The 25,814-nt window shown below is 37.2% G+C and overlaps 1 protein-coding gene across 2 annotated transcripts in view; it reads right to left on the bottom strand.

The window, feature by feature from the left end:
- Positions 1-25,814, bottom strand: part of LOC108712312 (aggrecan core protein-like) — a 59,367-nt gene that overhangs the window by 7,370 nt on the left and 26,183 nt on the right. The window contains exons 2-14 of one of the 2 annotated variants that reach the window (XM_041588227.1): positions 24,020-24,096; positions 22,780-23,163; positions 21,466-21,640; positions 18,770-18,897; positions 18,301-18,594; positions 17,374-17,760; positions 15,507-15,681; positions 15,078-15,205; positions 9,850-10,143; positions 8,240-8,428; positions 5,336-7,429; positions 3,722-3,835; positions 817-930 (exon numbers count right to left, since the gene is read on the bottom strand). In XM_041588227.1, the coding sequence (XP_041444161.1) occupies positions 817-930; positions 3,722-3,835; positions 5,336-7,429; positions 8,240-8,428; positions 9,850-10,143; positions 15,078-15,205; positions 15,507-15,681; positions 17,374-17,760; positions 18,301-18,594; positions 18,770-18,897; positions 21,466-21,640; positions 22,780-23,163; positions 24,020-24,089 (4,546 nt within the window). In that variant the 5' untranslated portion in view covers positions 24,090-24,096. The remainder of the gene's footprint in view (positions 1-816; positions 931-3,721; positions 3,836-5,335; positions 7,430-8,239; positions 8,429-9,849; positions 10,144-15,077; positions 15,206-15,506; positions 15,682-17,373; positions 17,761-18,300; positions 18,595-18,769; positions 18,898-21,465; positions 21,641-22,779; positions 23,164-24,019; positions 24,097-25,814) is intronic. The other variant, XM_041588228.1, reaches the window with a different exon arrangement.

The following is a 25,814-nucleotide window of genomic DNA, read 5'->3' as shown; positions in this document are numbered from 1 at the left end:
AGCAAAGCTGTATTGCCAATTGCACTATGCTGGGTACAGTAACTGTAGAGTTCCCCAGCTTCTAAAACATGTTGTGCATATACCATGTCAAGTTTGCTAAATAAGGATAAACATGTTCATGTTATGTTATGTTAAATATGCTCTTACTAAGTAATTTATTAATAAATAGGAAATAACCCTTCTTCATAAGGACAATTATTCTTAAATAATACACTTTGAGGACATAGTTAATTTGCTGTACAAAAATGTCCTTTCTTCAAATAAGTATATATTTGAGTGGAAGCATCCATAATACCTGCTTAATTCCTTTTAGATGCTTGCAGGTCTTAGTCTAAGAAACGTATGTTTTGAAATAAAGCTTTGGTATGTTAGCTCCCACTCACCTGCATATACAGGGATGTGAGGGTTATGAAAGAATGATTTAGTTATAAAATGCTTAAATAATAATTCATGGGCTCTATTTTTCCTTTTAGAGAAACAACTAATTTGACACAACAGCAGATTCTCGTAAGATACCCTTTAAGAGAAGTAATAGAAAAGGAAAAAGATGTACTTGAATGATGAGGTCCCATTCACGGCTGAAAATAAAAGAAATGCTGAAAAAAAAGAGGAGCGTGAAGCAAGAAACAAAAGAGAAATGGAACCAAAACAGATTATTCAGCACTTTTACTCTTCTTTACCAGGTAGGTCTGTATTAGGGATTAGCCCACCTAATAAAGGACATCCTACTGGTTAAGGGAAAGCAAGGGGATAAGGGTTTCTTTGTCTTTTTGGTGCATTTGTTAGTCAAATTAGCTCAAGCCACATAGGTCGTACCGATCTGACATAGGTCCCCTCCGTAGCTGGGAAGGCATAAGCATTTGAATGAGTCGATGCCATCAACGCAGGTAGCTCCATTCACACAGGGGCTTGAGTGGCACTCATCAATGTCTGTAAGAAATCAAGGGTCTGCCATTAGGACACCTGCTGCTTCCCTGACTACAAAAAGGAGAGCGGGTTCTGATTACTTGTTCTGTGCTGTTCCGGATGTGTTAGCTACAGGAAGAATATAATATATATATATGCTGCACTCAAAGCATGAGATATATATTATATACTCACACATATTCTGAAATTGAGGCTCAGCAGGAGAATATTGAGCTAGCTTAGGTTACGAGGAGATGGCGGTCTTTGCTTTAAGGCACACATTAGACCAATCAGAGGTCTGGCGCCACAGAAACCTTAGATAATTGCTGTGTATGAGGATCAGTCTAGAACAATTCCTGACACTATTAACCTCAGTCTTTAATGCTTCGTGGTCAGAATAATAATACATCAGTGCATCTTCTCACTCGTATATGTAGCTGGTATGATACCTGACTCCGATTTATTTGCCACTGAAATAAGGCAATGCCTTTCTCCAGGTTTGAACTAAAGTTTTTGTAGCAGTTTGGATAGGTCCTATTGGACTTGGGATCTCTATCCATTTATATTTTTATTATAATTTATTTAGAAAAGACTAAAATGCTTGTAATTTCAGTAAAGAGTTTTTGCAAAAGTACTCCTGTTTCAATATTTTTGTAGGGTAAGACATAATGGGGCAGAGGTGTATAAAATATAAAAAGTCAGAAACTGGTCTCACTTTTTTGTATGAAAAATCATTGTCATGTCCCAATAGTTGTAAATAACTGAGGGGAAAGTATTGTTTCTGTAGACTGCCCCAGTGATGCTATTTTAAGTAATTAGGAATAGAAAGCGTCTGTTTAAATTCTGGGTATTTATTTTTGCCATTAAATAAATTCCACTTTAGGATCATTTATATCATCAGCCAGAGGGGAAAACAGTTTAAGTGTAATTTAAGTTGAATTGAAGCATAATTGCATTGTTACTAAAAACTTGGGTGGCTTAGGGGCCTTTTTTCTTTTAAAGTGTCACCCGCTTGTGCAATAACCACCTCCTGGCTCTTGATAAATGACCAAGTACCAGTGTGTTTATAAATACAATATGTTGACTGATTTTAAATCAATCTGTAAAGTGCCTTGCAATTAAAACTGCACAATAACTTAATACTGAACGCAGTAGCTGCCTCCACATGTATCACGTTGACATTTACATCCCTTTGCCAAAGGGTTAAACGTCTCAGCATGCTCCATGGTTTGAACAAGCAACAGAAATTTGAATAATTTCAGAATGGGCATCAGCTGAACAAGTAATGGATTCTCCTTTTTTAATTAGCAAATACGTTTTTCAAGCGCGCAGTGAATGGGGAAATATTAGGCATTTAGCTAAAGCGAGGCAGACAGCAGGGAATGGTGGGAGTTTTAATAGGCAGGAGATTAGAATTTGTAAGCTTCCTCTTTGCACCTAGCAGGCCTGTTGCGGTGTTTCACACATATTCCCTGGAGAAAAACAAAATGAGGAGAACAAAACACATCACAGTGTCAAATAACTTAATTACCCCAGTCATTAGCTCAGCTTTCATATGGCCAATACATTTACACACTATTAGGCTTTTTATCATTTTATCAGTGCACGTGGCGACTTTAAAAACACTTTGCTGCTTGGATTAATGGAAAACAGGTCCCATATTTGACATATTCATTGCGTTAGAGCAGTGATACGTGTATTTTAATTATTCTATGCCTGCTACTAAAAAAATGATACTATTCCTGCACTAAAATACCCCAAACAAAAGAAGAATACAGCAAAAGAAACGAGTAAAAGCAAATAAAATACACCAGTTTTTATAATTTATAAAATCGCATATGTTTTGCTGCAGTCGAGCTGTTTTAGGGCTCTTACTGACTTACCTGTGCTCCGTTTTTCTGCGTTCAGATGCAGGGGAGCGCAGGAATAGACACATTCGATTTTTTCCAATGGGGCTGTACTCACACAGGCGCGTGTAGGCGCCGAACGCAGGTTGAGACGCAACATGCTGCATTTTTCCTGCGTTCGGCGCCTACACGCACCTGTGTGAGTACAGCCCCATTGGAAAAAATCGACTGTGTCTATTCCTGCGCTCCCCTGCGGCTGAACGCAGAAAAACAGAACGCAGGGGAGCGCAGGTAAAAACGCTCGTCAGTAAGAGCCCATATGAATGACCACATGTGATCTTAGTAGATAATGAGCTAATGCTCATGAACAAAAACAAATATGTTCCCTTGTTACAGTATTCTATAATTGTGATGTAAAGATCAGTCCTATGCATATGTGGATATATAAAGATAATTAAGGGTCGAAAGATTTTATATTCGGAATGTTTTAATTACATACACTTTTAGTATGTTATAGAATGGCCAATTGTAAGCAACTTTTCAATTGGTCTTCACTATTAATTTTTTTGTTGTTTTTGAATTGTTTTCCTTCTTTTTCTGACTCTTTCTAGCTTTCAAATGGGGGTCACTGACCCCATTAAAAAAAAGGCTACACATTTGGGGGGTTGTTTATTAAAATCCAAATTTTTCAGATTTTTTAAACCCACAATTTGCCCTTATTTATCAATAAATAAAAATGAAAAAATATTGGATCTGAAAAAAACATGACTTTTTCGGATTGTCACCCACATTTTTCGCGTTTCACGCCAGAAAAATCACAAAAAAAATTGCGTTTTCACAGAAAAACCAGCAATGGACAGTAAATCTAGTCTTGCTCCTAAAAGACAAGATTAAAAACAAAAGGCATGACATATTTATCGTTTTTATAGAGTCAAATGGGTGTATAAAAAAAACTAATAATATTTTACCTATATTACAAAGGCCTCCACCAAAACCTACAGGACAGGCACAATATATTCTTCCTTCCTTTTCTGTACATGTTCCAGCGCCACAGGGCTCATCAGCACATGATCCGATTATTCCTGTAGCCATTAAAAATAGAGGGGTTCAAAACATATTGTTTGAATGACTCAAAGAAAAGTGTCCATTGAAGTGGTTATCAATTCAGTTACATAATCACCTTAAACAAAGCAAATTACTGGATGCAAAAAAGTACATTCTGAATCCTGAAACAGGGTAACAGAAGCCAGCTGAATAACTGACCTGGAAGAGAACTAGCTCCTGCTATATTTTTCAAGAGCCAGAACCAGAGAGCAGAAGGAAATAAACACATACTACAGGTATGGGATCCGTTATCCAGAATGCTCGCGACCATGGCCTTTTCGGATAATGGATCTTTCTGTAATTTGGATGTTCAGACCTTAAGCCTACTAGAAAATCGTTTAAACATTAAATAAATCAAATTACTTATATTTTAGTTTGGAACAAGTACAAGAAAAGGAAATTATTTTAAAAATTTTGGATTATTTGGATAAAATGGAGTCTATGGGAGATGATCTTTGCATAATTCAGAGCTTTCTGGATAATGGATTTCTGCATAATGGGTCCCATACCTGTACTTTGAGTTGAAGTTACCTTTAAAGGAATTTTACATGTTTATTCATTTATATTACTTAGGGGCATATTTATCTAGGGTCGAAGTTAAAAAAAACTTTCAACTTCGAATTCAAAAAGACCAACCGAATAGAGGTCGAAGGTTTTTGGGGGTCGAAGTGGTCCGTATTCAGCCTACTTTGAATCGTACGTTCAAAGAAATAGCGCCTTTGATCTACTTTGATTCAAAGTTTTCCCCCCAAAAAACTTCGATCTTTCAAACTCCACCAATTGCCTCCATAGGCTCCTAGGTTCTAGGAAGTCCCCCATAGGCTAAAACAGGACTTCGGCAGCTTTTAGGTGGCGAATGGTCGAATTTGAAGTTTTAAAGAGACAGTACATGATAAATTTCAATATTCAAATTGAATTTGGACTATTTCCTAGTCGAAGTACACAAAAAATAGCTAGAAATTCGACGTTTTTTACCTCGAAAGTTCACTTTGACCTTTGATAAACCTGCCCCTTAGTTTATAGTTTAGCACTGTATATTTGCAGGACTTAGCTAAGATAGCATTAACTCTAAAATCTATAATAATAAATAGTACATTATTATATTTGCATATCATAATCATAATAATAATAATAATAATAATACTATGGTGCAGTGACTCTGTATGGAACAACAGGCCACAACTACAGCTGTAGGTCTACACTGATGGCTAACATACATATTGGAGCATGTGCATTGAGACATCATATTGTTACAACTGTCATGTTCTAAATAAGATCAACTAAAAATATAAAAATGATCACTAGTTAACAGTCAATGGGATCTTCTAATTACTGTCACTTACTTTAACCTGGCTTTACAGCTTCATCTTACAGTAGGCCATAACCTTATAGTCCTTATAATTAGCATGAGGGCAAGAAGCTGGACTGCTGTTAGTTTACATATGTAAAAAATTAAAAAGAAAAACATTTTATAGTACCTTCAGACTCAATTGCGATTGGACTTGAAGGACTGGCTGCTTCAATTGTGGGTTCATCTGTTACTTCATCTGATGCAATTGACGTAACTAACTCTCTTTCCTGCTGTGCTTCCTCAGGAGCGTGTGTTGTTTCAGATTCTGATGTTTCAGATATTTCCCCTGATGATTCTGGTGCCAAAAATGTAATGTGTCCAGAGCTAGTTTCAGTGCTTCCTTCTAGAGTTGTTTCATGAGTGGCAGATGTCTCAATGCCAATATCACCAGATGCTGATGTTTCTATTGTGTATGCCAACGTAACACCACCTAACTCTTGTGAAACTGAAGGTTTTGTGATTGCTTCAACAGAATCATCAGTAATAAGTGTGACTTGAGAAAATCCTGATGTATATATGCCTGAACTTTCTAGACTGCCTTCCTGAGTTCCTGATGGTAATGTTTCCCCAGAAGATATTCCACTGAACTCAAGTATTACTGATGGACCACCTCCTGCTTCTTGAGTATCAGGCCCTTGAGTTGGAGGCTCTTTTAATGTGAAATCTATATGAGAAATAGTAGGGACTCCACTTGCATCATCAAATCCAGATTGTAAGCCACTGACATATTCAGCTCCAGATACTGCACCACTTATATCTGATACACCACTAATATCTATATCACCACTGGGAATAGCCCCTGAAACAAAACCACTTGTGTCTATTAAACCTGAAGGTCCACCGCTGACATCCAAGATACCAGATATGTCTCCAGAACTGTCAACATCTCCTGAATAAAAGCCACTTATACCTACAGACCCTTTCCCTTCCTCTTCTTTTACAGGAGTCTGGGAAAGTTCTGTCAAAGTTTGATCAATAAGAATAACACCTGATGATATCTCTAAGATACCAGAGCCCAGGCCACTGATGTCAGGAACTCCAGAAAGCTCACCGCTAATTTCTCTTACTCCAGAAGTTTCTCCACTTATACCTATATCTCCAGAATATCCACTACTCACAGAAGTAATTCCTGAGGATTCTCCACTTAGACCAGATAGCTCACCACTAAAATCCAACACTCCTGATGCCTCACCACTAAAATCCTTCAATCCTGACAAATCTCCGCTAATATCAGTTACTCCTGATACCTCACCACTCAAGTCAATCATGCCTGATGGCTCACCGCTAATATCACCACTAATAAAACCAGAGATATCACCACTGCTTTCTATTACTGAAGAAGTAGCCCCACTAAGGTCAAATCCAGAAACATCTCCACTGGGCTCTAAGCCAGAAAAATCTCCACTTAATTCTATTCCTGATGATGCACTTAACTCTATTTCTCCCTTTCCTTCTAGTTCAATTTCTGTTGGTTTTGTAATAGCTTCTACCCATGGTGTATCCACATGTGTGATTGTTGGGAAGCCAGAGGCAATGCCACTAACATCTTCTTGACCAGAAGAAAAGCCACTAATTATCTCAACTCCAGAAGCTGAGCCACTAATTATCTCATCTCCAGATGGTTCTCCAGAAGGCAGGCCACTGGTTTCTATTGGTACAGAAGACAATCCACTTATATCTGGAAATCCAGAAACTTGCCCTGATATGTCTTCAGCACCTGAAGGAAATCCAGAAGGCAGTCCACTAATATCAGGTTCACCTGATGGTTCTTCGCCAGATATGTCACCAGATGGCAGTCCACTAATATCAGGTTCACCTGATGGTTTTTCACCAGATATGTCACCAGATGGCAGTCCACTAATATCAGGTTCACCTGATGGTTTTTCACCAGATATGTCACCAGGTGGCAGTCCGCTAATATCAGGTTCACCTGATGGTTTTTCACCAGATATGTCACCAGATGGCAGTCCACTAATATCAGGTTCACCTGATGGTTTTTCACCAGATATGTCACCAGAAGGCAGTCCACTCACACCTGAAATATCAGTTCCAGATGGAAATCCACTTTCTTCAGATCCTGAAGGTTGTCCACTTAGATCTGCACCAGACACATCTCCACTAACTTCTCCAGATGGTTCTCCACTTATACTGCCTATAGCTGATGATTCTCCACTTATATCTTCTGGAGCTGGGCTCGCAATAGGAACAACTGAAGGACTGACTTTAGATAAAAAAAAAATATTTAGAAACTAATTGACTCACTAATTTACATAATTTGAAAATACTTGAAATACCAGAAATATTAAAAAACGAATATACAAAATTGTATAAAAGATGCATTACAAACTATATTGTATTTAGAAAGCTTTAAGGAAATAGGTACACCCATTTGAATCTTTTGCTTTATTCACATGACATATATTTAATACTTTAGACCTTTTATATCTTTATCATTTAGTTGGTCTATTGAAACTAAATTTTGGAAAAGGACACTGTAATAACAATATAGGCATTTTTTCTAGATATATGATGCAAGACACAACAAGATGACCAAAAGTAGCAATCAAAATCTATTTAAATTGAATGCAAATTCAAGGCCATTAACCCTTTAAGTGACATTACATGGCATACCAGATCAAATAGCCACATGAGATTAAATTAATTGTCTTTGTTATTTTGGGGATAGAATCCATTAAATGGGAAAAGAAAATCTCTGAAAGTGCCAGCTGACCCCTAGTTTTAATAGTGCCAAGCAGGATTATTTTGATAAAATAGGTGCAGAATTCCCTAGTTCTAAAATAGCCCTAGGCAGTAGCATTTTTTGGGTAGTGTATACATTGGCTCTAGTCCAAACTGTGGACAAAGATGTCTGCCCAAAGTGCAGCAGGAGCTTTAAGATCCATGAGATAAAAGTGATATCTACATAAAGTATATTTTCATTTATTTATGTTCATTTATTGTTTTACATGTATTGGACTACAGCACTAATTAGAAGCCATTCATTTACTAGTTTAACAATGAAACATTTTACCTGTCAATGATGGTTCGATTGTAGAAATTTCAGTAACATTTGCTATCCAGACATCAGTCTGATTTTCAAATTCGGTGACAGTCTCAATTTCTGAAGTTGGTTCTTCTCCAGAAGGTAACTTCTCTAATTCTGAGACAATCTGAGTCACAATAACTTCCTCCTCAACTGATGGAAAGTCTGGAATTTCTTCTGTAAATGTTAACAATGGAGATTATAGTAAAATTTGATATGTTATTAAGACATGCTACTGTCCTCATTTTTTACTTTTGTAAAATATCAGTATTTCAAATATTTGTTTGCTAGAAAATAACATATTTTAAAAAAATTGCTTTGATTAAATTTTTCCACTTTGGGTGTTTTGATCACAAAACTTGCAAAATATATCCCACTGACTATTGGGAATAACACACAAAGCAACAATTATAATGGCCTGTGGGTTTCATGTTCCACTTCTCACAATCAAAAGGAACTTACCTATGCAACAATCTTCCCAATAGGTGGACTATTTATTAAAGGTTGATTTTCTGTGGTTTTAGAGATATTTGAAACCACAGTTAAATTATATTTCTATAAAACCATGAATGCCATAAAGGTTATTGAAAGATCCGAATATTGAAAAAAAAAAAAACACTAAATGATGCACTAAAAATAAGAATACTTCTAAAATTCTAGTTTTTTGGACAAATCATAGCAAAACAAAATCCAAAAACCTCTAAAAGTCTGAATCGGTTAAAAAAAGGTACAATAGGATCAGCGAAGTTCACATTGACTTATCATGGGCTACAAATCTCCCTGTTAGCTATGGCCCTTAGAGTTTTTTTTAGCTTTTACACTTAATAAATAAAATATATATGAAATACGAATACCTTGAAAACCTCTAAAATTTCGAGTATTTTGGATAATTTGTAGCAAAAAAATACGAAAATCTCTAAAATTCTGATTGGCTCCTCCCATTGACTTTTACAGCACCTCAACAACTTTTACTTGGCAAGGTCTGGCATAAAAGGCTTTTGTTGTTTTTACACTTATTAAATCTCATATTTTTAGAGCTTTTTAGAAATATAGGAAAACCTCAAATTTTTTAACAGATCTTTCTGTAATTTGGATCTTGATACCTTAACTCTACTATAAAATTATGTAGACATGAAAAAACCTGGGTTTGCTTCCAATAAGCATTAATTATATCTTAGTTTGGATCAAGCACAATGTACTGTTTTATTATTACAGAATTACAAAAATTTGGATTATATGGCTAAAAGAGTCTATGGGAGATAGTCTTTCTATAATTTGGAGCTGGATAACAGGTTTCTGGATAACAGATCCCATACCTGTACTTGATTTTCATCAGCAAAACACGTTCACAAATAAAAACTGCAGGAAAAGTATTTTTTCCCCCAGGAAAAAGGTGATGATTTTAACTGAACTGGTAGCTAATTTGTACCTTAATGTTCTAGGCAGAAGAAATACTTTGCAAAGGTATGAGGCCAAAATAAATGATTTGTAAAATTATTTTTGGATAGCCAAGTGGTTGGATGAAATATCATGTATACATAAAACGACAGCATACTTTACAAATGATGTAGCTACTGCTAGAGTAGTGAAAGTATTACCTCGGAAACAAAAGGCATGGTATTTTGACAAAGGATCAGGGAATCCTGTTTGATTAGCATGAAGGTAGACTGTCCGCACTCCAGGTAAGTCCCCTCCACAGGCTTTGCGAGGTGTCACAATGGGGTAGCGGACACTTTGATCTGACAACCAGCCTGCTCTACACTTGTCCAGCCCCAACTTCCAGGCTACATAGAGCTGTCCAGTGGAAGCCAATGTGGCATTTTGGTCGTCACAAAATTCTTTTGCTTCTTGGAAAGTAAACTGGTTTGGTTGAGTGGCAAAAAACACCTCTCCTGTTAAAGATCAAATATATATTATATGAGAGTCAACATAAAAATGAATCAGTTTATTTATTAATAATTTTGTGAAAACACATAGCTCCAAAAAATATATATTTTTTGATTTTCTAATATCCATACAGTGGTGTTGAGCCTTTGTTTTCTTATGGGGATCTTCCCCCATTTTCTTTCCCAATGTTTTTCCTTTAAAAATGTGTGTTTACTAGGGATGTAGCGAACGTCGGAAAAAAAGTTCGCGAACATATTCGCGAACTTGCGTCAAAAATGCGAACGGTTCGCAAACGTCGCGAACCCCATAGACTTCAATGGGAAGGCGAATTTTAAAAGCTAGAAAAGACATTTCTGGCCAGAAAAATGATTTTAAAGTTGTTTAAAGGGTGCAACGACCTGGACAGTGGCATGCCAGAGGGGGATCAAGGGCAAAAATGTTTCTGAAAAATACATTGTTGACACAGCGCTGCGTTTTGTGCTGTAAAGGGCAGAAATCACACTACGTCACTCAGGTGATGTTTCTGGACACGGAATGTGAAAAAGCTCACACAGCTATGTGGCACTTGGTTAAAGACTGGGCAAACAATGCCTGCAAGGGCAACGTATACAGTAGTGGGTACGGAATATATTATTGCTGCTGTAAAAACATCACTCAGGTGATGTTTACGGACACGGAATTATTATTGTTATTTAGACAGAATGTGAAAAAGCTCACACAGCTAGGTGGCACTTGCATACCTCCCAACTGTCCCTCTTTTGACCACTCAACCCCCTGTCCCTCTTTTGTACTGGAAAGTCCCTCTTTTCTCTGAACTGAACAGCCAGAAAAAAAACAGTTTCTAACTTAATTAGCTTTTGGCAGAGAGCTCAGAACAGCTAACAGGTGCAAATAAGATACTTTGTAACAATTTTGACTCTGGTTGGTGCTGGTAGTGGTGAACTACTAGGAGGAGCAGCACACCAGTCCCTCTTTTCTCTGAACTGAACAGCCAGAAAAAAAAACAGTTTCTAACTTAATTAGCTTTTGGCAGAGAGCTCAGAACAGCTAACAGGTGCAAATAAGATACTTTGTAACAATTTTGACTCTGGTTGGTGCTGGTAGTGGTGAACTACTAGGAGGAGCAGCACACCAGTCCCTCTTTTCTCTGAACTGAACAGCCAGAAAAAAAACAGTTTCTAACTTAATTAGCTTTTTGCAGAGAGCTCAGAACAGCTAACAGGTGCAAATAAGATACTTTGTAACAATTTTGACTCTGGTTGGTGCTGGTATTGGTGAACTACTAGGAGGAGCAGCACACCAGTCCCACTCGCCAACACAGCTAGACTAATAGCACTGGGCTCTTATAGTAGCAAAGTAAAAAAACAAAAAAGAAAATAAAAGCAGTCCTTACAAGGACTATTGGGTTATTACAGCAGTCAGCAGATGAGATCAGAAGAGATCAGTGCCCACAGCAGGCAGCTACATACAGAGCACTGCAGTAGAAGGTAGATTACTAGCCAGCAAAGCTACCTAACCTAAAATGTCCCTCAAATCCCTGCAGAGTTCTGTCCCTCCAATACAGAGCAGTATCAAGTAGATTACTAGCCAGCAAAATTACTATCAACTGTCCCTCAAATCACTCAACAGCTCTCTCCCTACACTAGCTCTTCCAAGCACACACAGGCAGAATGAAAAAACGCTGCAGGGCTTCAGTTTATATATGAAAGGGGAGTGGTCCAGGGGGTGTGGGGGTGGTCCAGGAGGGAGAGCTTCCTGATTGGCTGCCATGTATCTGCTGGTCTGGGGTGAGAGGGCAAAAAAAAGCGCCAGGTAAGGCGAACCCAAAATGGCGAACGTCGCGCGACGTTCGCGAACATTCGGCGAGCGCGAACAGTCGATGTTCGCGCGAACAAGTTCGCCGGCGAACAGTCCGCGACATCCCTAGTGTTTACCCCAATTTTCCTATTGTGCCAAATCATCACACTTTTCTCTTATTAAGCTTTTCTGCCTATCAACATGAAGCTTCATAGAGCATCCTTTGACTCAACCTTCCCTGTCACTGAAGATGAAGTGCCAAAGCTTTCCTCTCCCTACATTTTTACCCTTCCTCTTCAAAATCCTAGAATGGATTGTCTCCCACAGCTTGCTGAACTTCCTACATACCAACCATCTTCTTGAACCCCTTCAGTCATGTTTCTGCACAGGCCACGCTACTGAAACTGTTCTAAGATTGTCACTGAAATCAATGCTGCTAAGTACCAGGGCACTAGTCTTTTCTCATACTTCTTGATCGCACTGCAACTTTTTATACAGTTGACTATTCTCTCCTTTTAAAATACCTACAGATGCTTATTATCAGCTGTTCATCGTGATCGTCATCCTCTCTTTATGTACACCTTCAGAGTTACCGTTTCTAACAAGACCTCTCAAGCTGTTAATCTATCTCTTTGTGTATCACAAGGGTCTGTCTTATCGCCTCTTCTGTCTTTACATTCTCCTTCCCTTGGTGACATTATCACATCCTACCACCTTTCCACAGATGACAAACAGATCTCCTGCCCTGATCTCAGCCCTGTTATTCAGGCTAAAGATAAAGGAAAGGCCACACTAACACTTTTCTCAAAAACTCCTTAAAGTCACTTTCTAGATCTTGAGGAAGCAATTACCTAATTTTCCTCTGTAGTAACAAACCCTTGACCTATACACTTGTCCCCCACCTCTTTTGTTTCTATCTGCTCATTGGTCAGGGACCTCATCCTAACTGTGTCTTAAGTACATAAATTCAGGTAATTTCACTGTCAAATTTTCTAATAACTGTTTGTGCTTATACCCTGTAAAGCACTGCATATTTCTGTAGTGCTATATAAATAAATAAATACATACATACAATATGAACACTGGAACAAGCAACAGTATCGGATTAACAAAGAAGCACTTACATTAATCTGATAAAGTGGCATGCCAGGTTAAGTTACAGTTATGTTGGTGCTGACCAAATGTAAGGAAATCTTTTTATGTAAACAGCAGCAGCCTGGCCACAAATGTGTGATTAACGTAACATGTTTAATTGCTGCACATTAATCAATGAACAATGTCTGCTGTGTTCCATGAAGCTTAACAGAGACCATTCCCAAATGGGGTTATAAACCAAAAAAAAAAGGCAAATTGATTATTTGTCTTCTAATGATCTGCTTAACCAGCACTGGGAGGTATAGTCTATTGATTAATTCTAATTGTAGATCCTTATTCTTAATACTCAAAATTACCTCCCAGAACATTAGGCTCTTTTAAATCAATCGCATGGAATTTTTCTAGAACACACAGGAGATTCAGAGTTAAATCATGTCCATCCAAAGTTTAAATCTGGCTGTCATTTTAGGCATACAAATGGTTTGAATTATTAATGAGCAAATTCCAGCAAATAACCAACTTTTGGCTGCATCTAACTACTCCTCAGTTTCATTTCCAGAAATTGCTCTATAAACAGTTTCTGTATTTAAGTTCTGCAACTCTCATCTCAATGCAACATTGTGGCTACAGCTTATGCTGTATTTGTGAATCTTACTTTTTCTTCTTCTACTCTTCCCCCTGTAAGCTGCCATATTAGCTTTTTTTCCAACCCCCTGTTGAGCTTTTACAAGATTTAATTGGAAAGGGAAGGTAATTTGGCTTCAAATGTTTATGTGAATTTTTTACCCAGATCCCATCAACGGAGAAATTCTAGTCAACCGCTACAGCTATGGTAGCTTGGAAACGGAGAAAAGTTTTAATAAACAATCCTTAGTCTTCCTTTTCTGCAAAAGTATTGTTCATTGACAGTGTTCTCTCATTAGTCCAGTTCTGTAGTGTATAAAGCCAGATTGGAACCTTATATGTCATATCCAGAAGGTACAACTGGAAAGGTCTCCTTTAAAGGCGTTTAATGAATTCAGTCATTCTTTGATGAATTAACAGGCATATGGCATTTTTTTAATATATAATTTTATAAATCTCCATATTTTACTGGCAGGTTAAGAGTAAATTAAATTTTTTACATGAAACTGAGGAGCACAATCCCTCTTCTGACTCTTTACCCAGCTGACAAGTGTGGTGTTATAAACTATAGGCAGTAGACAAGCTTAGCTTAAATAACACATTGAATAAATTGGAAGAATGTGGAGTTCCTGCTGATTAAAAGGATGCCATTAACTGAAATGCAAAATTGTACATGCTTGGGCACTATTCACAAAGGTTGCTTCCACACATGCTCTTTACAATTTGTTTGTAGTGTAAATGGGAGGGTGTAACTCACTCGGAGAACTGCAAACTACATGTTGCATTTGAATTTTGCACTCTGTGGTCTAATAAATAAAAAAGACTTAGACATACAATTAATTCAGAGAAGCAGAAGAAGACAAGGGGTTATGAAACTGTGGTTGAAAGAGCATTTAATGAGGCAGTTGCCCTCGGATGAAGGACCCAAGAGAGAAGAGTCAGAAGACAACTTATGACCTCATAAAACCAAACTGGAATCTTAACTCAAAGCCAAAAGTCCACACTAAGCAAAGCATAACCTATGGTTTATGCTGGAATCCCGCAACAGAAATGTATGCAAACTGACATGACACGTTGAGCCATGTAGGTAAAGAAATATGTTCAATACCTATCAACAGTAATATTCAGGAAACACAGTCAGGGATACAATTGATCAATTTTCCTGGAAAATCCTATATGTATATGCCACAGAGGTAGTCTTTAGAAGGACTGTGGGTACATAATGCTAAATATCTCATAAGCAAAAACAATAAGGCCATCTTTAAACATTATTCGGGGGAGCATATGTAAGGTGTCAAGATGTATTTTTGGGCATAACAGCAACCTCCAGGAAACAGAAGATAACATTGCTTGGAGGAACATATACTGTAGGAAAAGCCAAAGGTCTGAAATGCACCTTTTGCATCATCACAGCTATACATACCATGAAGTTTATCAATGTAGCAGTACACATCGAAACGTTCCGTTGGTTTGACCACTCCATAACTTCTAACCCCAGGAAATCCATTCTTGTCTCCATTACAGTTTTGTCTTGGAGTGACGATAGGGTATCTGAAAAAGGAAAGAGAAAAAAAGCCACCGGAAACTTGAGACTGCATAAAAAGCCACAAAAGCCATTGAAAATGTTGTATATTAGACTTGATTACAGCCCATTTGCTGTCTATTTAGTGTTAGTACATATAAATTATTAATGTTCTAAAATAGCAAATTTGAATATAAGATAAGCTGAGAAATGTAAGCTGGGGGTTGTTGCATTTATAATTAATTCATAACGACACAATTTGCATTGTGAATCATCCTAAAGTTTTATACAACTAGGTTGCACAATATTCTAGTATAGATTTGTCCAAACCTGACAGTTTGGTCTGATATCCATCCAGCATCACATTGATCAAAACCAGCTTCATAGGCAGCTTGGAGCTGAGCAGGGGTTGCAATGATAGCATTGTTGTCTAGACATGCCTGCTTGGCCTCAGTGAAGTTAAGGGAATATCGACTGGAAGCAGCTCGGTAATGAAAGACAAGACCTATCCAAGAAAGAACCATAAATATAACTAATAATAATTAAAAAAAATAAAATAAATAAATATATATATATATATATATAGAAATGCTTTGGGTGTCCGCACACAATCTCAAGTAGAGTAGAGGTGCACCATCAATGTTCATAATATGCAGTAGTAATGGATCAGCACACTCATTGTAGAAGTGAATAAAGTGTTTATTGGTAACATTATTGTTATCTGACATTTCGGTCAAAAAATGGAAGTTTGGCACACTACAGGACTTGCAAAAAAAAAGGACAAAGCTTAATTTTAATAACCAATGTTTTAGGCCCACTTGTGGTCCTTTATACCATTCAGAACCGGACAAAGGACCACAAGTGGAGCCAAAGTGTTATGCCTTATGCACTAATTATAATGTAATATATATCATTTAAATTTGGCATTGGCTTGTATACAAAAAAACTGTAACCTTTATATTTTAACAAACATATTACTGTACTATTGTGAACTGGAGGTATTCTAGGGATGTTTATTGCACAAAATTAACTTGTAGGACTTATTCTTTATGTATTTATACATTAGAGAATATATGGCCAAGCAACACAAGAAACATTAAGTTAAAATACATCTTGTTTATTTTTAATTTAACTGTAGTGATGTAGTGATGATTGATGCTTTACTTAAATAAAAATGATTTTTCTAAAAAGTATATATTTATTTTACTACATCTTTAACATCTTCAATTCAGAACATTATGTTCAGAATGGTTGATGAAGCTGGAGATCTGCTAACTGATCTGGTTACTGGTAGATATGTATTGTATCATCTATTGTGATCAGTTGAGCTTTAGGTAATAAAGGAATATCCAAAATGGCACCAAAAGCACCACCAAAAGAACAGTTTTTTTTCCAAATGAATCTGATCAAACCAATGTTCAAAAGCACAGATTTAGAAGCATTATATGTAAATGACTTTCAAATGAATTTTAATTCTGGTGTTACTGGCCTTTTAAAAAAATAAGAATCTCAGAAAATTGCTATTCTTGGACGAAATGGTCCTGTTTTTGTAAGTGAAATGTAGAGAGTATATTGTTTTATTAACCATTTTAATTTGATTGGAAAGCAGTACAAAACACTGTGCTACCAATGTACAGCATACAGTGGCCCCATCAAGTACAATAGGGTGATGCAGACTGGGCCGGCTGAACTGATTGTTTGCAATCATACTGGTTGTAGGCTTGGGCTCCTTGGGAATATAACAGACGTGTGGGGCAATGTAATAAAAGTCAGTAATGGAAAAAATATTCGCAATGCGAAAAGTTATGCCTCTGTGCATAAAAATGTGTCTTTGTGTGTATTTAATATAGCTTTTGCAAGCCCGGAAACTGTTTAGCGACCACTTCCGACAGTGGAAGAAGGTTTGCGAATTTTATGGTTTGCAACAGTGTGCAGTGAATGTAATAAAACTTCTTACTGAAAAAGTTGTTATGTTTGCTCCAAAAGATTACTACACCCTCAAGCACTTCTTAAAACTAGGCAATGCGCAATTAAAATCCGCAATGCGCAATCAAAATTCGCAATGTAATAACAGTTTAAGGAAGAGTATTACATTGCGACTTTTTTATTCTTATTTGTGCTAATTGTTTTGCTCTTTGCGACTTTATTAAATTCCCCCATTGATGTTAATAGTTTATTGGACTCATCCACAACTTACCAGTCTTGGAAATGTTTTTTTCTGGCTCGGCTTCAGCAGGAGCAGCTGTTGCTGGAACTATTTCCTCTGCTAAAGATGTAGTTGCATTGAACTCTGGACCCTCAGAGAATGTCACATCTGCTGTACCAGGGGCTTCTGTTTGGGTTAATGCTGTAATATTTTCTAGGGGAAATTCTTCTGTAACATTTTCAAATGGCCCTTCTGTTAGGACAAGCTCTGGGGTTGCTGTGAAAAATTCCTCAAGATCAGTAGGTGTTAGAGTAAAATCGGTTGGTTCAAGGGAAGCAATACTGCCACGGGCCTCTTCTTCTGTCTCATTACGGGGGATGATGATCTCTAAACTTGGTTGTGTAATGGTCTGAATAGTGATGTCCTCATCTGGTCCAGCTGAAAACAAAACACATAATAAAAACACAAGTAAGGTTAATATAATAATTTAGTCTACATTGCATTAGGATGGGGGAAATGTATAATTTATAGTCTACTGTATGAGTAAAATGGATAAAAAATGCACTGCCCATGAAATTCAAAACCAAACTCTAAAGCTGTGGTTTCCCCAAATGTTGAGCTACAACCCCAATGGACTTTGAACAGTGGCAACCCCAATGGACTTTGAACAAGCTCAGCTTGAAGGTCAGTAAGATGATATTTAGGGTGACTATCTGTTTGTTGTTTTTCGATATTCTTGAAACTAGGTTTCAATGACTGGTAGACTTCTATCTGTGCTTTGTTATCTGTGTTCAATGAGCTAAGAGTAGCACCTGATCAAAAGCTGGATCATCAAGGCCAAAATTGGGACCTTCAAATTTGTCTTGAACTAAAAAGTTTGGCAATGGCAACCACTGCATTATTTTTAGATTGCAAGACTTACTGTATTAAAAAACATATACAACTGAGAAAATATTGTGAATAGAGAAGAGTACCAACCTTTGTAGCAGATAGCATCATAACGAGATAGTGGATCAGGATATCCAGTCTGGTTGGGGTGGAGATAAACTGTTCTTACTCCTACTAAGTTTCCACCACAGTTAGGTCGAGCTATTGATATGGGGTACCTAACACTGCGGTCTCCCAACCAGCCTGCACTGCACACATCCATTCCACTTTTCCATGCCACATAGAGCTCTCCAGTAGTGGCCAACCTGGCACCAAGACTCTTACATTGCTTTTCTGCTTCGTCAAAGGTGAACTTCTCAGGAGATGTTGCATAAAACACTTCACCTACGGGGGTGAAAACGTTTCACATTTTGAGTCAAAGACAATCTAAAGATCCCATTGTAAATAAATAACTGCTTGCTTTTATACATTATCACTTATATTTTTACCATGTGACCAATACCATGAAGCTAGCTAGAGAGATAGACAGCCTAGTAAATTAAAGTATTAAGTATAATACCCTGCATATCCTCAACATAGCAATACACATCATAGGTTTCATCTGTTTCACGAACTCCATATGTTCTCACTCCTGGAAATATGTCCTTGTCTCCATAACAGGCTTCACGTGGATTATGGATTGGATAACTGCATTAGAAAAAGGAAATATTATGGTTAGGTGTAAAATTGTGATTGATATAGATATAGCTGTAGCAGAGCTAAGGAGCAGATTTATCAAGGGTTGAATGTAGCGTTCATAGGAGTTTGTAAAAACTCGAACTTCGAGTTAAGAACGACCAATCCAAATCAAAAAAATCAAATTTTTCAATCTTGGGTGAATGGGATAGACCCACAAACTCGAATCGAATTTGATTCGACTTCGAAACGATTTTTTCCCCGAAAAAAACTAGATTTTCTAAATTGATCACAGGACATCCCCCATAGGCTAAAACAGCAATCTGGCAGGTTTAAGGTGGAGAATAGTTGAATTTGAATTCTTAAAGGGCCAGTACATGATAAATTTCAAAAATTTAATTTGAATGTATTTTAAAAATTCAAATCAAATTTTAACTATTCCCTAGTCGAATTCCACAAAAAAATGAAACTCTAATTTCAAAATTCGAAATTCAAATTTTTTACTTTGACCCTTGATAAATCTGCCCCCAAGTGTCTCAGCAGACTTTATTTAAAGGAATTCTGTATTTGATTCCAGTTTGAAAAGGTTGTGCTCATTCAACATAGCATAGACATAATTTTGATGCAAGAAATAGGACAACAATTATTGTATTAAGAAATAGATTAAATATTTAAATTTTTATATTTTTTAACAGTATATATTGCTAGCCAGCTGTAGGGTTTAGTTAAAAGTATATCCAAAGTTTGTACCTTTAAGCCATAACAATGTTCTAATGTTTTTTTTTTCAGGTCTAAGATTAGTTAAGAAGGTACAATTAAAGGTGGTTAGCACATGGCGCCACTGAGACGTCCACTGGAACTTCATAACTTTAGTGTCTGAATGATGTATAAGTTAGGAGAAGGATAAGGGGTGGAAGTCATGTCTCAGTGCCTCCCACTGTCTCCCTCTCTATTTTTTGGGGGCGTAAGTCTCTGCAATCCATTTTGGAATGCAGATACCTGAGGCATTTTTTAAAGGTGCAGAGCAGGGTGCAAAGTCCAAAAACAAGACAAATTGTACCATGCCCTGCACTTAATGGTGCAGGAACCACCTTCTCCAAAATGAGTGCAATGAATAGGGCTTGTACTGTTGTTTTAGTCATGAAAAATCTATTGTTTTTGTTATTTCTTGAACTGAATAGATGAAAATGAAATTGAAGCTACTCCATGTTTAGTCCTTGTGCAGTAGATCATTTGATTACTAGTTTACTTAGCAGGAGTTAATTATGTATTATCTGTGGTCTGGGAAATCAAATTATCTACCCTGCAAAGACCAAACATAAACGCGTTCTTCTGTTTGCCCTGTTTAGCTCAAGAAATAGTACAAACCATATATTTCAAGCTAAATCCATAAGAGATGCAATATGAATTTGGCTGTAGCGGGGGGACTTCATACCTAGTTTCTTTAAAGGAAAACTATACCCCCCAAACAATGTAGGTCTCTATTAAAAGATACTGAGTAAAACAGCTCATGTGTAAAACCCTGCTTCATGTAAATGAACCATTATCATAATAATATAGTTTTTTAGTAGTATGTGCCATTGGGTAATCATAAATAGAAAATTGCCATTTTAAAAAATAAGGGCCGCCCCCAGAGATCGTAAGATTCACTGTGCACACATACAAACCACATGTAAGGTCACATGAGCCAATTAACAGACAGAGTTCTGCCTTTTGCTTCCTCACTTCTTCCTGTTACAGTTAGTGTTGTAGTATTTCTGGTCAGGTGATCTCTGAGACAGCACGAAAATGGTGGTTTAAGGCAAGAGATGTAAAAGGGCAATATTTATGTAAATATATATTCCAGTTTGGTAAGATTCTTTAATATGTCCTTCAATTTAATATAAACTATCTGTTGCTTAAGTATTCATTTTGGGGGTATAGTTTTCCTTTAACATAAAAAAACCCAAAACAAAACATTAATTGTTTTTAATGGACAATTTAATATGAAGAGACCCAGTGCCTTTTGTTTTAGTAAATTATCTGTTTTTCAGGTCAGAGTTGTGGCTTTATTTACAAGAAACTGATTTTTTTTTTTAAAGGGATACTGTCATGGGTCTAGACATATTGTCAATTTCCCAGCTGCCCCAAGTCATGTGACTTGTGCTCTGATAAACTTCAATCACTCTTTACTGCTGTACTGCAAGTTGGAGTGATATCACCCCCCTCTCTCCCCCCCCCCCAGCAGCCAAACAAAAGCAGATAACACAAGATAACAGCTGCCTGGTAGATCTAAGAACAACACTCAATAGTAAAAACCCATGTCCCACTGAGACACATTCAGTTACATTGAGAAGGAAAAACAGCAGCCTGCCAGAAAGTATTTCTTTCCTAAAGTGCAGGCACAAGTCACATGACCAGGGGCAGCTGGGAAATTGACAAAATGTCTAGCCCCATGTCAGATTTCAAAATTGAATATAAAAAAATCTGTTTGCTCTTTTGAGCATAATTCTGCTGGATTAGCACTATTAACTGATGCGTTTTGAAAAAACATGTTTTCCGATGACAGGATCCCTTTAAACTTCTGAATTTAAAGCCTACCGAACAGTCTGGTCGGAAAGCCATCCAGCATCACATTGGTGGTAACCATCATCATATGCTGCCTGGAGCTGCTCAGGGGTGGCAATGGTGGCACTGTTCTGTATGCATGCTTTTTTGGCATTTTCAAAGTCCAAAGTATATCTGGTAGAAATTGCTCTGTAGTGGAAAACGACCCCTGAAAAAAGAAAGGAGACATTTGAATACGGTTACCACATATATCTTTCGAAAAAAAAAAAATAATAGCCCCAAATATAGTTAAAATGAAAACAAGAGTCACCTGTATACCTTTATTTTTCAGCTTTACAATAAAAGTACTATAATTATGTTTGTCTTAAATGGGCGTTCTTAGTTTGTATAAAAGGGTTACTGCTCAGATACTGCTGTTATAGGGGCATGTTTTCTTTCATTGGGGATAAATATCACCAGTGATGTTGCCCATAACAACAAGTCAAATCTTTGCTTTCATTTTCTAACTTGTAGGTGACTGTTGAACTGATAATTAACATTGTCAGTGATATTTATCTCCAAAGTAAGTAATCACATGGTAATCTTGCCTAACTGCCATCTAGGGAGGCTTCCAATATCCTCTCTAACAGCCCCCCCTTAATTATTTTATTGTAGTAAACTCCTGTAATTCACCACCGGCTAACAAATTCGCTAAACTGTCATAAAAATTTTCAGACAAAAATTCACCGGCGTCCAAAAAAAAATATGGAAAAAAAACGAGACGCCGGCGCTGTTTCGCCAATTTTTCGCCATTTCACGAATTTTGTGGTAAATTCGCAAATTGTTCGGCAAAGCGAAACACCACAGATTCGGCCATCACTATTCTATTGTGTTTCATTACAATAGGCCAGGAACATAGTCCTTTCTGCTTCCATAAATAGAAGGAGAAATTTCCTATCCTGTACAGAGAGCTATCATAAAATAATGGCAGCATGTGGTCCCCCCTGTCCTAAACACAATGTCGCAGGAAGGTGTAAGTCTGGAAGCAATTTTTAAGAATAACCTTTTCAACCTTTTCTCTCAAGGCTTTCCCTTGTTTTTAGTGCACCTGTTCAGTGCAATAAATATATATGATGTGCACAATACTAAACTCATATACACCAATGAGTGACTGGCATGATACTATAAGGCATCTGCAGTCCTCCATTTACCAAAGCACTTTCCAACAAAACATTACTACACCAAAAACCTTTTTTTAGATACATAACTAGAAAATGTTAATGAAAGGCCACCATATTTCATTACTTGGTTTGAGTATCTTTTCAGAGCAATGCGATGCTTATGCTAAGAATCTAATAATCAATTCACCTTTCACATTAACCTCTACTGTAGCTTGGCTGTCTTCTATCCCATGCATCACTTCACAGCGGTAGGTTCCTGAATCATTGGACATTATGGTGGAAATTTCCAGACTGACATCAGTAGGGGCAAGTGGGTAAGTTGGCATAGAGACACGTCCTTTGTAGGCATCATTTACTCGAACATGTCCGTCTATGGCTACCAGCAGAACTGTTTCCTTTCCTTTGACATGCTTGCTCCACTTGATCCTCGGTGTTAAGGGTGCTGTTGAGGGAGCCACAGTCACACCATCCAAAGCATTTATGAAGAAACAAGGGATGGTAAGGGAGTGTCCAAGCTGGACGTTCAGGGGAGGATCAACAGGTATAATTGCGCTCAGTGTGTTCTGATGGTCTGTAAGTTCATCCAAAAAAGAAAAAGAATATTAAAACTTGCTGTGAAAGTATTTCTGTGATCATCTGAAATCAGATTCTTAAAGACAACATTTCTAATTTATATTTGATACATGACAGTGTAATAGAGAAACTTAATTATGTATTAATTATGTATTAGCAAGCTTTGCAATATCAATGGCATAGACTAATGGCTTTGCCATTGTATGTTTTTAGAAAATGACCCACACATTTGAAAAGAAAAAAAAAAAGAAAACAGATGGAGCAAACATTGTGAGCATGACTCACACAGCACATTGCAGCAAATCATTTGTTTCAGTGGACAAATCTCTATTTAACCCGTGACATGTTGGGACATGGTGAGTACATATAACAATGTACCCAAATGTCAAGATAAAATTTACTTCATCTATGGCTTTATCAGTTAAGATTCTACTGTTCATCAATCATTAATAATTTACTACTCATTGTGTAGCTTATGCATCTATTAAGAATAATCACATTGACGTGCACATAACATTCATTTTCTGCCTTGTCCCATGTATACACACAAGAGGGCAGTGTTTTAAAAAAAATTCAAAATTGCAGCAATATTCCAGGGCAAACAAATAACAACTGTAATAACAAAAAAAAGATGAATTTTAGGTTTTTTTGTTTAGCTGGAAATGGTGCTCTTTAGCATATAACTGGTGCAGGAACGAGCACTGTAATGCAGATGTCCCCCTGTTTTTAGAGCTCAAGGTAAAATCTGGGGGGTTGAGGAGGGGAGGCAGAGGCTCTTTCTCTATATACTGACTCAGTTAGTGACAATGAGTTGCCAAGTGAATGCCTGAAGGGGTACGAGGATAGTAACTTACCTGAAACTTCTACGGAGATCGCTGCAGCGATGACCCGCAAGCAAACGAACACTAATAGTAAAGTGGTCATAGTTTACCTGTGAAAGCAAAAGCATACTATATTAAAATTGTAGAGAAACCAAACTTTATCTATCGGCCATTTAACATGGGAAATTCACAGTATACAATGGAACCAACTTTGAGCTGAATGTATGTCATTGTTGATAACCAAATAATTGCTTATAAATAACAACAGTATTATTTAATTAATAATATAAAAATAAATAACTGTATTATTTAATTAGACAAAATTACATTTAGCCTCTGCAAGGGATGTTTGCTCCTTCAGATTCCCTTTAAGCTGAGAAAGCCTATTGTAATATCCTTCAGTAGGCAAATAAAGACTATGGGGGAAATTTACTAAAGTGCGAAGTGGCTAATGCTGGCGAAAATTTGCCAGCGTGACGTCATTTCTGCACTTCGCCGATTTACTAATGGTAGCTGGTGTAATTTCGCCAAGGAGATAGACTCTTGCACAACTTCACACTCTAACGACAGGCAAATTTTCGGTCTGGCGAAAGAGCTTTACTACGCAAATTCACTAAGTTTTTTATTTTACTGACTGTTACCTCTATCGCCAGACTTGCCTTTGCACTCAGACCAGGCGAAGTAGATAGGAGTTCCTCAAAAAAAAGTTGAACGCTGGTGTTTTTTCCTATTTGAAGGGTGATAGACTGAAAAAGAACGTAAATGGTTTTTTTTGGGGTACCCTCCTTCCCCCCTACATTTGCTAACATATGGCACCTAAACCAATACTGTGGGCACATGTGTAGGGCATTATAACAACTTTATATAATTTTATTAAGGTTCCCTGGGCTTGTGTAATGTATTTGCTGCAATATATACGTCCATTGTACTTTAACTGCACCCCGTATGCTAATTAGCCAACGCTAGCGTAACTTCGAACTGCTGAGCGTAATTTCGCTGGCACCCTGTGCGCAACTTCGGATCTTCGTGAATTTGTGTTGTCCAGGCGAATTTACGCCTGGCGAATTGTTGCGATGTGCGCTAAGCAAATTTTCTCCGGTTAGTGAATTTGCCCCTATGTCTGTAAATACTATATTTTCAGTTTGATCACTGTCACAATAAAATTCAGGCTTTCAAATACGTTAGCAGCTCCCTATATTGAATTTTGTTGGTTGATTTTTTGCATGTCAACCACACTGCATATGCTCAGCATGCGTCTTGTAATGTGAATCTGAATTCATTTATTGTGATTTATTTATAGGGAGCGAGGAAGGAGCCTGTTGAAAGGGCCCTGAGTTGGGAGGGCATTGTTCTCCTATTAACTCCTAATAGAGTTTATTAGAATTTAATTTACATTATGAAAATTGTATTTTAGTATCTGAACCTTTACATGTTCACATACACCTTCTAAGGTGGATCTTTGGCTAAGTGATAACATTGGCATATGAGTCTAAGGTGCTGTACATTGCAGTAAATTGCAATTATTAATCTTAAACAAAAAGCTTCTAAATGTCATGTAAAATACTATAAGCAGCCTCTGTTCTTGTTGTTCAAATTCAAAGGGAGAGGAAAAAAAGGGTAAACTCTATATGGAAATAGTGCATATCTTCTGCATGTTGATTTCTTTGTGTTATGACTTGATACAAAGAGCTGCATTGTTGGCAGAGCTGCAGCAGCAGTCAGTTGTCGCAAATACAAAAGAGACATTAGAGAAAAGAAAAGTTTCTGTAGGAGACAAGTCATGGCAAAATTATAAACAAATGTTCTATGTTCAGCAACTTATTTACTC

Source organism: Xenopus laevis, chromosome 3S, assembly GCF_017654675.1.
Source record: "Xenopus laevis strain J_2021 chromosome 3S, Xenopus_laevis_v10.1, whole genome shotgun sequence".
Classification (NCBI taxonomy): domain Eukaryota; kingdom Metazoa; phylum Chordata; class Amphibia; order Anura; family Pipidae; genus Xenopus; species Xenopus laevis.
This window is presented reverse-complemented; position numbering and strand designations above follow the sequence as displayed.